The sequence below is a fragment of the Hirundo rustica genome, chromosome 10, assembly GCF_015227805.2.
Source record: "Hirundo rustica isolate bHirRus1 chromosome 10, bHirRus1.pri.v3, whole genome shotgun sequence".
Taxonomy (NCBI): Eukaryota; Metazoa; Chordata; class Aves; order Passeriformes; family Hirundinidae; genus Hirundo; species Hirundo rustica.
Window position 1 is genome coordinate 23,970,161 of NC_053459.1, and position 15,263 is coordinate 23,985,423.

At 45.2% G+C, this 15,263-nt stretch overlaps 1 protein-coding gene across 1 annotated transcript; it reads left to right on the plus strand.

Annotated features, from left to right (window-relative positions):
• Positions 1-2,209: 2,209 nt before the first annotated feature.
• On the plus strand, positions 2,210-9,662 carry NMD3 (NMD3 ribosome export adaptor). The gene is made up of 15 exons (XM_040074694.2): positions 2,210-2,272; positions 2,361-2,495; positions 2,978-3,074; positions 3,530-3,610; positions 3,846-3,974; positions 4,469-4,559; positions 4,700-4,778; positions 5,065-5,161; positions 5,428-5,545; positions 6,074-6,219; positions 6,731-6,843; positions 7,491-7,563; positions 8,046-8,152; positions 8,389-8,459; positions 8,912-9,662. Exons 1-15 carry the CDS (start codon positions 2,229-2,231, stop codon positions 9,043-9,045), a joined length of 1,515 nt encoding a protein of 504 aa, XP_039930628.1. The 5' UTR covers positions 2,210-2,228; the 3' UTR covers positions 9,046-9,662.
• Positions 9,663-15,263: the final 5,601 nt, after the last annotated feature.

Genomic DNA, 15,263 nt, shown 5'->3' on the forward strand with positions numbered 1-15,263 from the left:
TCAGAAAGGTGATTTTTTGTTACTGCACATCTGGATGCTGTCACTAAAATCCCACAGTTAAATGAGGATCTTTTCATTGTTTGTGACGTGGAGGTGCTGTGCATACTGCTCTGAATCCCCAGTTTATATAAGAGTGAATAGGGAAAAACAAATGTAAAACACTGTTTGGTTCTGTTCTTAAATTCCTGGGAGTTTTATACTGAAATGATCACGGGTAACAAAAACAGCAGCCCAGAACAATCCCTCTCCGGGAAGGTCAGAGCAGCTCCAGCAGCAGGAGAGGTCCCAGGAGCTCCTTTCCTGGATCCAGTTTATGTGAGGGAATAGTGACCTCAGGTGTCTGTGAAATTAATCACAGGGATATTTCCCCTGAATTTACCATTCCAGTGTTTCCTACTGAAAATGAAGCTGCTGGGAGCTGTTGTCACTGGCACAGACAGTCTCTGGGTTTCTCTGGTCTTGGCACTTGAGCTTTCCCAAAAACACCTGCAGGGACTTTCTTGAGGGCCCAGCCACCTGCAAATAAGCCTGAGAGCAAACCTATATGGAAAGCTGTTTTTAAACCGTGTTAAATTTTTAAATTTAACATATATTTACCTGGTGTGCTTGCTGTCCTCACCTATCGCACAGACCCCTCAAATGCCATGAAAGAATATGGCAGTAGGGGCAAGAAAACTCCAATATAAAATAACATAACATTTAATGTTCACTGAGGCTATGCCTTGAGCTGAGGTGGGATTTGGTATATTAGCACCAAAATTAGATGGAGAAAATAAATCTGCAGTTGAAAACAAATCTGCAACGGAAACTTTGCCAGCATTATCAGGATCCAGGTCTCCTCCCAGTGACTTCAAAGCTGTGGTTTCCACAAAGGACAGGCTTTGTCCTACCCCTCTCCAAATGCCAACCTGCAAGTGTTTTATTTCCTAAATCAAAGATCAAAGTGATTCATCACGGCTTCAAAGTAAAAACTATGTCACACCCACAGTGTAGCAGAGGTTCTGAAACAAAACTTCAGAGCAGAGAAACATTTCTCCTTTTTCTTGTGCTTTTTCCTTTCATCGTTTTTAATAACTCTCCAGAGAGTCCTGCAAAGAAACTTAATTTCAAAGGAGCAGAAGTAACTGTGCGAACACAAGCAGCACACCAAAGAAAAATGTGACAAAGAATTAAAAACATGGCAGACAGCTCGACAGGCTGTGATTTTCAGTCCTCGAGTGAAAGAACTCTTCGTTTCCATCAGGATGTTACCACATTAAATAAATCCCACACAATGTGTTGATAAAATTCAGCTTTATTTTCCTCCAGCACAACCTGCAGAAAACAAATGCCGATCCACAAACAAACCTTGGTATCACAGAATCATCAAATGACAGGATGCTTTGGATTGAAAACGATCTTAAATGCCATTTAATTCTGACCCCCTGCCACGGCAGCTCCTCCTTTCCAAAGGGTGCTCATGGTACATCGCAAATGGAACATAAACCGAGAGGACTGTACCGGCCCCTCCTTGTAAATGAAAGTAACATTTAAGTCTCAATTAATGAATTGTAACAGCGTACATCCCTCACGGTTCCCACCCGCTTCTCCATGGCTCCCTCACGGCCTTTCCGCGCTCCCGCAAGATTCCTCCATGGCTCCCTCACGATTCGCGCCCATTTCTCCATGACGGCCCCATCACGGCCCCCTCAGGGCTCCCTCACGGTTCCTCCATGGCTCCCTCACACCTCCCGCTCGCCTCTCCACGGCCTTTTAACAGCCCTTTCCACGTTCCCTCAGTTCCGCCACGATCCCCTCACGGCTTCCTGCCGCCTCTCCACGGCCCCTCACGGCCCTTTCCCGGTTCCCTCATGGCTTCTCCATGGCCCCTCACGACTCCTCCATGGCCCCTCACGGCCCTTTCCCGGTTCCCTCACGGCCCTTTCCCGGTTCCCTCACGACTCCTCCATGGCCCCTCACGGCCCTTTCCCGGTTCCCTCATGGCTCCTCCATGGCCCCTCACGACTCCTCCATGGCCCCTCACGGCCCTTTCCCGGTTCCCTCACGGCTCCTCCATGGCCCCTCACGGCCCTTTCGCGCTCTCTCACGGCTCCTCCACGGCCCCTCCCGGTTGTCGCCCGCCTCCCCGCGTCCCCCTGGCTCCACCCTCCCGCGGGCCGGGCTGAGCTCGGCCCCGCCGTCTCCTCCCCTTCCTCCTGCGGCCGGAAAGCGCCGCGTGTTCCGCAGCCATGGAGTATCTGCCGGCCCCGGCGGCCCCGGTGCAGGGACACATGTGAGCGGTGGCGGTGGGACCGGGGATCCCGGGCCGGGGGTGGCTGTGACTGTGACTGATCGTGCTTCTCTCTGTCCCTGTGTCCCAGCCTGTGCTGCCAGTGCGGCGTCCCCATCCCGCCCAACCCGGCCAACATGTGCGTGGGCTGCCTGCGGGCCCAGGTGGACATCACCGAGGGCATCCCCAAGCAGGGCACGGTGCACTTCTGCAAGCAGTGCGAGAGGTGAGGAGCCGCGAAATCGCTGGGGATGGCGGCAAAATGCCCTCGGAATGCATCAGTCTCGGGGTTTAGGGAGGCAAAAGCGCCCAAGTTTGGTGAGGAGGAGCTGGGAAAGGGGCCCAGCCTGGAGAAAAGGAGGCTCAGGCGAAACCTTCTGGCTCTGCACATCTCCCTGGCAGGAGAGGAAGGGCTAGTTTGGATATTGGGGAGAATTCTTCATGGAAAGGATTGTGCCCTGGGCACTGGTAAAATCCCCATTCCTGGATGGGATTTAAAGCCTTGTGGATGTGGCACTTTGGGATGTGGTTTAGTGGTGACCTTGGCAGTGCTAGGGGAATGAACTCAGTCACCTTAGACACTTTCCCATGATTTTCTGTGAGTCTAAAAGTTGTAGCTGCATTGTTGTTACTAAGCTGAAAGCTTTGGAAATAGCTGCTCGTCCTTGGTGCAATTTAACGTGCAGTAAAATGCTCCCTGTATCCCAGGTATCTGCAGCCTCCAGGAACCTGGATCCATTGTGCCTTGGAATCCAGAGAGCTCCTGGCTTTGTGTCTGAAGAAAATCAAAGCTTCCCTGAGCAAGGTGAGAAGCTGATCCTGTAGGGATTTCACAGCCTGATCACAGTGGTTACTGCAGAGATGGGAGCTGAGCACAATGAACTGAGGGAGGCTGATGTGTTTTTAATGTACCTCAGAGTTTCAGAGTTTTCTGAACGTCTCAGAAATTATTTATGCAATATTCTCACATTGTGATGATACAAAAAAGGGTTGCAGAGGTCTGTATATAGATTAACTCCAATTCACAAGTTGAATAAAGCATCCCTTAGCTTCAGAATATTATTAGAGGGAAAGGCTTGAGATTGAGCACCTTTATTTTACATCGATCAACCTCTGTGTTTTAACTAAGCACTATTAATTGGATTTGGGATATTAATGTATATATTTTCAATTAAGATTATCCACTTCTTCCCTGTGGACTGTTTGTGTTTGTGGAGTTAGGTTTGGTTTTACTGAGCTCTTGTCCTTCCCCACGGGCAGGTCCGGCTGATCGATGCAGGATTCATTTGGACAGAACCACATTCCAAGAGGCTGAAGCTCAAACTGACTGTTCAGAAAGAGGTAACTGGAGCACAGCCTTCTCCCTGTGGCTTTTAAAAAGCTTTTATGGCAAACAACAGGATCTTTTTAGTTACTATTTTTCTTATTATTCGATCTCATCCTGCCTAAATTTTGTCGCCAAAGTGTCATTCGTCAGAATGAAGAAAGGAATTGTCTGTTCCAGTAAAGATGGGAAAATGCTGCTGTTGTTTGTGACCCAAACAGAGCTTAAACCCTGAACACTTTTGTTTTGCAGGTGATAAACGGGGCGGTTCTGCAGCAGGTGTTTGTGGTGGAGTACATTGTTCAGTCTCAGATGTGTGAGGACTGTCACAGGATTGAAGCCAAGGATTTCTGGAAGGCTGTGGTGCAAGTCAGGCAAAAGGTAGAGGCAAACTGAATTTTTTATTGGCTCGTGGCAGAGCAATCAGGCAAAGAATTGGGTGATTTTCTGGATTTCTCAGACAGAAATGCACTCACATTTAGCACAGGGATATGTTTTGTGTTCAAGGCTGAAGAATTTTTTCTTAGTCATTTTGGAAAAACTTTCTGCTGTCCAGTATTAACATTCTTTAAAATCATGCTGGCAGGAGGATCGTGTGTGGATAACTAAACACCCTCCTGTATTTGAAGGTGGTTTGAAAACAGTGGGACAAACATTTAAATCTTCTTTAAAGGAAATAAGTCTCTCTAGGAACCGATTGCACAAAAATGACAAATGGAAGCTTTAAATAATTTGGTATAAGTACAGCACCCAGAATTCTTTTTGTTTACTTGGATCTTCCTTCACTAGGTGATCTCTTTATATAAATGTTTATTCTTCAGGGATCTTGATGCTTCTTAACTAACTTTGATGCTTTTTTGTTTGGTTGCTTTTAGACTGTGCACAAGAAGACTTTTTACTATTTGGAGCAGCTGATTTTGAAGCACAGGCTCCATCAAAACACACTAAGGATCAAAGAAATCCACGGTGAGTGGGTCTGGGGGCAGAACAACCTGGATTTATGATGGAAGTTTTCATGTCCGTGTGCTGGGAGCTGTGTAGAGAAAAGCCTATTAATTATATTTGGTAAAATAGAATAGAAATAGATTTATTTCCTTTCTTTTCAGATGGCCTGGATTTTTATTACTCTTCCAAGCAACACGCCCAGAAGATGGTGGACTTCCTTCAGTGTACGGTTCCATCCAGGTACAGCACTTCCTGTTCATTGTCTTGAGTACTCAGAACTTGGGGGAATGGTCTTAAATCCTTTGTTTTAAAATAACTTTGTAAGTGCAAATGTAAGGAATCTGTATTTTAATCAAAGCAGACAAAATCCCTTCTACAAAAATCACGTTTTCCACTTAGCCAAGGTAAAATTTACCTCTCATTCCTTAATATTTTTATTTGTGATACTCACACTTTGTTCCAAGGATCTTCTGTTCCAGGTGATGTCCCTCCTGTTCCCTGAAAACTCTATTTTCATGTTTTACAGATCCAAGTCATCCCAACGTTTGATCTCCCACGACATTCACAGTAATGTCTACAACTACAAAAGCACTTTCTCTGTGGAAATTGTTCCCATATGCAAGGTAACTTCCCTCTGCTTCATCTTCAGGGTGTTTTGTTCCCAAAACAAAGAGGAGGGAGTGGGAAGAGTTGGGATTTGGAGATGGAGGCCACACTCTGGGGTTTGTGGAGTGGGGAGGGATCCACGTGGGAAATGCACAAGTTCCTGGGGTATTGTCTGGGAATACGAAAATATGATGAAAATATGGTGTTGAAAATTGTATTCCAGAAGTTTTGGTTAAAAATGGAGGATTTTAACCTCATGTCAATGGTTGGTGTTGGTTTGCAGGACAACGTCGTGTGCCTGTCCCCCAAGCTGGCCCAGAGCCTGGGGAACATGAGCCAGATCTGTGTGTGCATCAGAGTGACCAGCACCATCCACCTCATCGACCCCAGAACTCTGCAGAGTAAGTCTGGCCTTTTCCTCAGCACCTCAGTGTTCTGCTGGCACAGTTATGGTTGGTTTGTTTCCACAAAATCATGGAGTTTTGGACCCTGATGTTGTTAAATTTATCTGTACAGTAGAAATTCCGTAGTGAGCTGAGAGCTCTCCAAGCTTGATTCCCGCAGGACCCCAGAATGTGCAGGCTCAGTCTGAGATCCTGGATGCTCTGAGCATCTTCTGTGTCAGGTTTATTCCTCTACAATCAGAGGGCATCTGGATTGAAATTTTTAGCCACTTTAGTACCAGAAATTCTGTGCTGTGCTTGGTGTGTGATGGTGAGAGCTTGGGCAGCAGAACCCCTCTAAAAGGATGGATCCAGGGAATAATTCCTGGGAGTAAAGTCTGGCACAGATCAGCTGCTCCTGCAGCATTCTGGGTCACGTCCTAAATAACTGTGTTGCAGTGATGAGCAAAACGTGTCTGGCAGTTGCCTTCCTTTCGGTTCGTGGTTCTTTTTTCACAAGAAATCCTCTCCCTGATGACTTTCCAGTTGCTGAAATCGATGGAAACACCTACTGGCGTCACCCCTTCAACAGCCTCTTCCACCCCAAGCAGCTGGAGGAGTTCATCATCATGGACATCAACAGAGTCCATGAGAAGAGAAAAGGTGCTGGGGCGGGGGCTCGATCAAACAAGGTGAGAATTTCTCTGTTTAATTCGTGTTTTGGGCCTTCTGCTCAGCTGGATTCGTGATCTGGATCTGCCTGGCACGGTCAGACTGGATCTTATCACTGGCAGAAGCTTCTCTTGGGACAATTTGGAAATGGCACAGGCTCGATGAGAATCTCACTTCAGGAATTCTTCTTGAAGAGTTTAAACTCTGCTCATTACTGGGTATTGAAATATTCACTTGGCAGCTCGAATGACTGAATTGCTTTTGTTGAAGTATTTCTTTTTAAATCAGAATTAAAGGATCTTCTCAGTTAAAAGCTAAAATTGGGGTCTATTTATAGAAACAGCCTTTGGAAATTCCTGGGAGTTGCCATGTCCATTTCCTTTTATTTAATGAGAAATGAGGAGTAGCAAGGGATGCATTGGAGTTTTGATGCAGGAACACAAGTTTAATGACAAGTGGTGTTGAAATCAGTGCAGATGTCGGGGTTAAGCTGTGTTTGGTTAAGAAATCTTTTCTTTTCCATTCCCAAAGCACACTCTGGCTGAAGCCTGGGTCAGGAAAACCTCGGAGCTGGACACGGATCACCAGTATTTCTGCTGTACTCACCTGGGGCACATCCTGAATCCTGGGGACCTGGTCTTGGGGTCTGTTCTTCTTTTCTGAAACTTTTCTGAAGTGATTATTTCATGGCTGAATTCATGTGTTATCGAGGAAGTGTTGAACTGTTCTGATTTCCAAATGAAAGCAGCCAAAGGGGTGGAATCATCCTGGTCCTAATCTAGGAAACCTCTTTTCCAGAAGGAGTTTTCATGTAAAAATTGTTAGAAATAAGAGAGCTGATTCCCTTCAGAGTGCAGCTTGGAATCACAACTTAGCCACAAATAGATGGGAAGGATTTTTAAAACACCAGTTAATTATTTATTTGCTAATGAATATCATATATAAAGAAAACAAATGTGATTTTTTTGGTTTTTTTGCAAGATTAGGCAAATTTAGGTGATGCATAAAAAGGTTTAAACACGAATGTTGTGAGCCCGGCAGAACCTCAGTGGATGGTGCAGTTTGGATTCCAGGGGCTGGGAAGTGCCAGCAGAACAGGATTTGGGAACAGCCAAACTCAGACTTCTGAAAGCTGCACATTAATGTGGATTTTCACTTGTTTGCCCTCATCTGGAAATATTTCTCCTCCCGAGGAGCTGCACCTTGCACTGTGCTGCCCTTTAACACCAGCAGGATACACTGAGGTCAGGGTTTGTGTCAAGCAGAATGAAAACCCCTGTTTCCATTTCAGCTTCGACTTGGCCAACTGCAACTTAAATGATGAATTTGCCAACAAGATGAACCCCCAGCACGTTCCTGACGTGGTGAGAAAATCCCTTTCTCTCTACAGAGTCCTCTCAGTACCCAAGGCTGGGAGGGAGTGTGATTTTATAATGAACAGTGCCTGGAGGAACAGAAGATATGAACAGGGAAACCTGATTTTGAGGGATTATTTCCTTAAATATTTGAGCGATGGTTAAATTACACATTTATTGGTGGGGTTTTTTTCCAATTACCATGGTTAGGTAATTCAGTAATTGTTGGTTTTGTTCCTATTACCAATCACTGAAAACTGCTCTATAACTCCAGTGTGTGCCTGTCTCTTCAGGACCATTTTCCAAGTGTTTGGAAACATCTGAACTGACAAATTCCCTGTAATAAATTCAATATTGAGTTATATTGAATATATATATGTATATGTATAACTGCTGAGTGCCAGTGCAGCTGGTTCTAGGTGCCCAGAAGTGGATTTGGGTGCTGATTTGGGATTTGGGGATGTGGAAAAAGAGGCTGCTTTTCCCTGCAGGTGCTGATCAAGAAGAGCTATGACCGCTCCAGGCGGCAGCGCCGCAGGAACTGGAAGCTGAAGGAGCTGGAAAGGGACAGGGAAGCCACGGACACAGATGATGAAAGGTTCAGTACCTGCTCTCCTTGTTCAGTGTTCTAAACAACCTCCAGCTGAGTGGGAAAAAGGAGAAAATTAGAGATGAAGGAGATGGGAATGAATAGGCGAGGATGAAACAGCAGCGAGAATGAGTTGGAAATGTGGGAGTGCTCTCAGGGGTTTTGTTGCTGTCATTTCACTTTGCTGCATGAATTTCCAAAAATCCGAAGGAAAAGTGAGTGAATACATCCCACATCTTTTACAGACAATACCAGGACTTCCTGGAGGATCTGGAAGAGGATGAGACCATCAGGAAGAATGTCAACATCTACAGAAGTAAGGCCTTTTTAAACTCCTTCATTGGGTGTAATTCAGTTATTTTTAAATCGTGTTTGAGGCAAAATAATTTTACTGAAAAGCTCTATTTGCTTTCTCCAAACTATTCATGCCTGGAGAGATGCTGTGAAGTGTTTCACAGATGTGTTTCACTCTGTGGGTTTTCTTTCTTTGCCTTAAACATGAAAAAGAACTTTCCTCCTGCACCCAAAATCTCTGCTGGGTAAAGGATTTGATACAGAATTAATTTTTGATTTTTTTTTCCACGAGGGGCCTGTTGAGTTTTTTGGGGGAATTTTTTGTTTGTTGGTTTTGTGGTTTGTTGGTTGTTTCGGCGTTGTTGGTTTGATTTTTTTCTCCCCGTTTTCCCTTGGGGTTTCTCTGGTGTTTTGGGGTTTGTTTTCTTTGCTTAGCTGGGTTTTTTTTGGGGGGGTGTTTCTGTGTGTTTTTAGATGCAGATATTCCGGTGGAGAGTGACACAGATGATGACGGAGCTCCACGCATCAGCCTGGCCGAAATGCTGGAAGATCTCCACATTTCCCAGGACGCCACTGGAGGGGAGGGAGCAGAAATGCTGACAGAGTAAGGACAGAGCCTTCCATGCAATAAATATTCCCTTGGGGAGGAAAAACTCCCCAGACCATAATTAACCATCCCAAGGCTAGGAAAAATGACAAAATTCCCACTACACCCCAAAATAATGGCCTGGAGTTCATATTTTATGGATGATATTCCAGAGAATCAGCAATTCGAGTTCAGTTTCTGCTGGAAGCATTGCAATATAAATTCCACAAGTTCCTCCCATCCCTGAGGGATCTTTCCCTGCAGTTTCTGCACTGGAGAAAATAAGGAAGGATGTCCAGAGGGAAAGATTTTATTCCAGTTTCCTGGATTTTCGGTAGAGCCCCTACCTACTGTTACAGCTTTAATTTCTCACATGGGGAAGGTTTTCCCCATTTTTTGGCACATTTTTTGAAGCCTTTTATGATACTGGTAGATTATTCCATATATTCATATTTCGGGGAAGCTCAAGACTGTAATTTCTGTTCCCTTACACGAAGAAAACTTCCCTGGAAAGCCCTTGATCAGAAAGATTGGAAAATCCTGTGGAGTGTGATGAATATTGAACTGTATCCCATGTCTGGATTGGTGGATTAAAAGCAACATGCACAGCAATTAATTAATAAATCAGCTATAAAGGATTAAAAACCTCTAGAGATATTTTGCTTCGTCATTTTTTAGTTCATTTTAAAAATCCAGCTGCACTCTGCAAGCCCAAAGAGGACAGAAAAATCAACTCCCTGAATAAAAACTGGGTTTAAACTCTGCTGTTTTCATCAATCCTTTTCCTCCTCTGTTTCCCTTCCTGGAGTCTCCCAGGAGTGTTGGATATTTGCCGTGTTGTCTCATCCTGTTTATCCCTGGAGATCTCCCTCTCCCTTTCCCCCTTTCCTTGCTCTGCTGCCAGCCTGGAAAAGCTTTCCTGGATCTTTCAAGCAGGAGTTTTGTCTGGAAAGATCTTGTGCTGTTGAAGCCACGAATCCAAGGATTGCATTTATGGGGATTGTTTGGCTGGAGCAGCTCCCCAGAACCAAAGCTGGGTCTCTCTGTAGGTTATCGAGTTTGCACTGCCCCTTTGGGAGCTCAGAGAGGTTTAGGGAGTGCCCAACAAATTAAATATTTGCCAATATTTTCACTGGAGTTAGCAAAGGCTTTAATTCTCATGGATAAAAGGTGCCACTCGCCCTGCAGCTCTTCCTGAAAATCTCTGAGTGAAGCCACAAAAAGCTCTTTTCATACAGCAGAAATCACTCAGAATTTCAAGTCAGAACTGCTCAACGATGCGTTTCCACCCAGATGTTGATGAAGTTTCAGTTGGAAGTCATGGGAGAAGCTGTGCAGAGCTTTGGAATGAAGTTTTCCTCAGAGAAAATGGTGGGGGAAGAAAAAAAAAAAAAAAAAAGTAGTATAAGTCAGACCTTACAGCACAAAAGCTGGATAACTGAGGGGAAAAATTAACAGAAAAAGGGGATTGGGGTGTGAAAAAAACTCTTTTTTTATTTTTTTTTCCCTAGATAAAAGTCCTGTGTGTTGATGATGAAAAGCTTAAGGTGATGATTTCACCTTGAACTGCTTTAAAATTCTGTTAAAGGATGGCCTGATGTCACTCCAGGGGTCCCAAATACAGGGAAATTGCTGAGGTGAAATATTTCTGGAAAAACACTTTTAACCTCAGGCCAGGTGCCTGAGCTTGGCTGCACTCCAGGGACAGCTCCTGGGCCAACAAAATCAGTGTTATTTCAGTCTCTTACTCTTGGAAGTAGCTTAAAATAGGGAATTTCAGAGGAATATTGAGTCAGGAAGTTTTCCATTAAAAGTTAGACAAGGGTACAGATTCCTTCTGTTGCTTTTTTGGCAACTTTTTGGAATGATTTCACTGGATGCCACTGGGAAGAGTCAGAGGTGGATCCAACCCCAGCTCTTCCCCATTCTCCTGCAGGAGTATCCCTGGAAAAATCAGGATGTGCCTGTGCTGAGCATGAGAGTCCACCTGATGTCACTGTTCCTGCACGGCCCCAAGAGCTGTTCCCTGCTCCAAGGAAAAGGTGGCTAAAAACTCAGGGAAAACTCTTTGGGCACGTGCAGTTCTTAATATTTAAGTTCAAAATAACACCAAGCTAAAGAAAAATAAGATAAGAACCTGCTTTGAGCTTGGTGCTGAAGGATTTAATGTCAGCAAACTGCTCCTTCTGCAGGTTTATCTCAACTCAGGGCCGTTTATTTCAGCTGCAACTCCCAGAGCCGGTAAAAGGAGTGGTGGGAATTGGAAATCCAGGGGGATTTGGGAATGCTTCCTCTAGCTCATTGCAGGACTTAATCATGGAAGAAAGAATCTTCTTGTCAGAATCTGTATTTCCTCCTAAATACAGCTGGGAACCTGGTAAAGCCAAGTCAGAAAGAGGAAATGAATTTCAAAACTTGTCAGGGTTTCAGTTCCACGGCAAAACCAAAGCCTGATGGTAAAGGCAGAAGCTGAAGGGATTTTGTGCCATTTAAATTTTCAGCTTCCTAAAACGAAACCCTTTTGGATGGCACAAATCCCCAACAAGGAGTGAAAAGCCTTGAAAGCCAGTTTTAGACTCATCTCTGGTCAGTGAGATTTTGTGAGACGGAAGGAAACTCCTGGCGCTGTGAAATATTCGCTGTTGTTTGCACACCCTGCTGAGACTTCGTGCTCTAGGGATGGTGATTCACACCTTGATCCCTGGAAAAAATACCTGGGAAAATATCCAGTGAATCCTATTTTATATACTATCTCTGCTCTGGACTGGAAATGTCAGTGGAGGAAGGAGGAATTCCCTGTCTCAGGGAGACTGGAACTCAACTGTTGCATGAAGCAGTTTCAGCTGAGCAGGGGAAGTGAAGCAGAAACTTGCAGCCAGGCAGGACGGAGGAATTTCAGGTCAGCTCTGGAAAAGCAAACAGATCTGCTGGAAACTCTCCCCTGCTCTGAGCAAATCCCTGCAGGATGGAAATGTCCTGTGGGATGCAGAGGCCAGGAAGCGCTGACAGGTTCATTTTACAAGCAGGATTTTCAGGTCGGGTAGTGCACAGCGAAGATAAGAACTGCAATTACACGTGGCTGTAAATAAAGCCGAGTGCAGCCGTTGTGGTGCAAAACAATGACGGCAACAACGAGGAGTAAGAAATTATCTTGAGCTTTAAGAACTGCAGCCATCAGCAGCACAGGGGGTGAAATTCCACATGAGCAGAATCATCTTTGGTGCTTTTAGGAGGTGTAAACTCTTTGGATCAATAAAACACGGATTGAAGTTTAATGGGAGATAAGGTGTGAAAGTCCTGCAATAAAATCACCCCTGCTGACGGTGCTGGGAATGCACCGGGATGTTCTGGCTGGAAACTCAAAGGCTTCCTGGCCAGCAGCTCGAGCACTTTGATTTTAGCATCTGGTTCCTATTTTGTTCTTTAGCTTCCACTCTTGCTGAACCAGCGTGGGTTAAGTGGTGCGATTTAAACATTTCCTTTTCACACGGCGGGGATCTGAATGGTGCTGAGCGTTATCCTCACATTCCCAGGACAGGCAGAGCTGACCCTCCGAGAGGGGCGTGTGGGGAACGTTCCATTTCCCATTCCTCTTCAAACACTTCCTGCTTCAGCCATGCATTTGTTCATTCAGGTTTGGAACATTGAGCATCAGGTGTGAAAAACTGAACGTTGTGGCTGCTCAGAGCAGCCTGTGGAGCTGGCTGGAAAAATCTGGAGAAATGTGGGAAGAGCCTGTGGAAAATCCCACCCTGGGCATCCCCTGGCAGCGCTGTCCAAAGGCTGCTGGTGCTCTGAGAACCTCGGGGCTGTGCCCCTTCCCTGGGGTCCTGGGCAGTGCCCAGCACCTTCTGGGGGAGAACTTTTCCCTGATCTCCACCCTAAACCTCCCCTGGCCCAGCTCCGGCTCTGCCTGATCCCAATCCCATTCCCAGCTGAGCCTGACACAAATCTGGAGCCCCTCGGGCTCCTGGTGCTTCCAGCAGGAACCTGCCCAGGCAGTGTTGGGAACTGAAATGGCAGCTGGGGCTGGGATGAGATGTCTGAAATCCTGGAGTCTTGGCACAGGCGGGGAAAAGGGGATGAGGAGGAAAATGAATCAGGAGCCCTGGGGAGCTCCAGCTGCCACTCGGCCCCTCGTTTGCTGGATTTTGGTGCTTTCCTGGCTCTGTCCCGTTCCTCCAGCCCAGCTGGGATCTGGGGATGTGAGCAGAGCCCCATCCCAATCCTGCCCTCAGTCCTGCCCTCAATCCTGCCCCAGTTATTGCAAAAGAGGCACCGGAGGAACCCACAAACACCACGTGGGAAAGGGCAGCAATAACAAACAGGGCAAAGTTCCTGCTCCTCCAGCCTGGTGTGGGATTCCTGAATGCCCACAACTGCTCGGGATGTCAGAAATGCGGGGAGTCCTCTGCTGGAATTGAGGGTGACCTGCTCCTGCCCTGGGCTCACTCCCAGCCACATCTTGAGCAATAATTATTTGCATGGTCTTGAGAAATACGGATTTTGCACCTGCAATGCAAAGTTCTGCCTGTATTTCTCTGTGTTAGAGACTGACAGGCTGGGAAAAAAAATCACTGTCTCCATAAATATATCTATATATAGATATATTTATAAATATATCTATAAATATAATATATATATATTATATTTATAGATATATATATAATATATCTATAAATAAAATATAAATAAGTATAAAATAAATATAAAAATAAATAAAATCCTGTGTGTTCCCTCTTGTCCCTAAACATGAGTAAATAGAAATTATATTGATATATATCAGTAAATATAATATACAGACTAAGCATGAAAGCAAATCTACACTAACTACAACTTCAAGCATTACATTACTTGAATAAAACATCCAGTTGAATCCAAATATGAAAGTATTGAATAGATTTTTTTTTACAAACTCAGAGATACTTCGGCATTGTTAAAAGGCTTGGGAGTTTGAGCACAGCTGCCCTCATTTTCCCAGAGAAATTATTTTCATCTCCTACCTCATTTCCCTGTAATTATCAACCGGGAAAGCAGATGAGGTGACAAATGACATAATTAATGTTTTCACTTTGTTTTGTCGCTTCCTGCGACCAAGCCTCATTCCCTGAGTCCCTGGATTGCCACCTACAGCAACAGCACATCCTCCGGAAGGAGAGGACATTCCAGGAGCTTGGAGAAAGTCCCAAAACTCACTTCAGTGTGGGTGGAAAATGGGGATTTGTGTCACCCTGTGTGTCCTGCTCTACTCCCTTCATCTCCTGAGGATTCCAAGCCCCAATTCTCATCCCCAAGCTCATCCCAGTGCAGCTCCTGCCCGCGGCAGGAAGCTGGCAGCACAGGAATCTGGTGGTTTGAAGGCTAAAAAGTCACGGAATTTGGAACAAAAGCAGTCCAAGCCGAATCCAGCAGGTTGTTTACAGCTCAGGAGTTCGTGTTTCAGACTCTGCTCAACAGGGAAAGGGTGAAGTAGGGAGTAAAGGGTTAGGAAAAAAGGAGACGTTGTATTTTTACATTTTTAGGGGGTTTTATTTTCAACTGAAACCCTAGCACAAGTGAATCGGTAGTGTTGTATCCTCTATACGATGCACATGATTTACTCATCCTCTAAAGTAAACCAAAAATTACCTGTTTCTATAAAGCCCAAGAATCTGAGAATTTCAATATAAATTTTCACATCCTCACATTTTCAATGAATCGGCGACATTGTTTGCATCGTGACGAAGAACCAGCCGAGTAATTCATCGTATAAAACAATCAGGGAGCCTGAATAAATCCTGAAATCATTCCATAAAAAACACAGCAAGCTCAGGGAAGCAGCTCCCACTCGTCCGAGGTTTTTGTGCGCACATCTCTCCCGGCAGACAAGAACAAATTCATCACTTCTGTATCATTTCTCCAGGTGAAAACTTCCCAAAATCAAACAGCTTTCCCTGGAATAACAAAACCTTCAGGGGCAGGGGGGTTGTTCCTTTCCCCCTGGAATGACAAAATCTTCAGGGAAGTTGTTCCTTTCCCCTGGAACGACCAAATCTTCAGGGGGGGTTGTTCCTGTCCCAATCCCAGCTCTGTAATTCCAGTGGGTCACTAAAATTGAAAGCCCTTGAAGAAGCAAATACTAAAAACAGGGATTGATTGGAGCAAAACTAATTTGCAGAGAGAGAATAAAGCAGAGCTCCTTGCTCCTGGAGAAAAACGGGGTAGAGGAACCACTGGGATCCCCAAGCCGCGTGGAGGTTT

Coding starts and splice junctions, on each gene's coding strand:
- NMD3 (XM_040074694.2), top strand. CDS start 2,229: ATGGAGTATCTGCCGGCCCCGGCGGCCCCGGTGCAGGGACACAT. Junction 3,975..4,468: donor TGGTGCAAGTCAGGCAAAAG/GTAGAGGCAAAC, acceptor GGTTGCTTTTAG/ACTGTGCACAAGAAGACTTT. Junction 4,560..4,699: donor AAGGATCAAAGAAATCCACG/GTGAGTGGGTCT, acceptor CTTTCTTTTCAG/ATGGCCTGGATTTTTATTAC.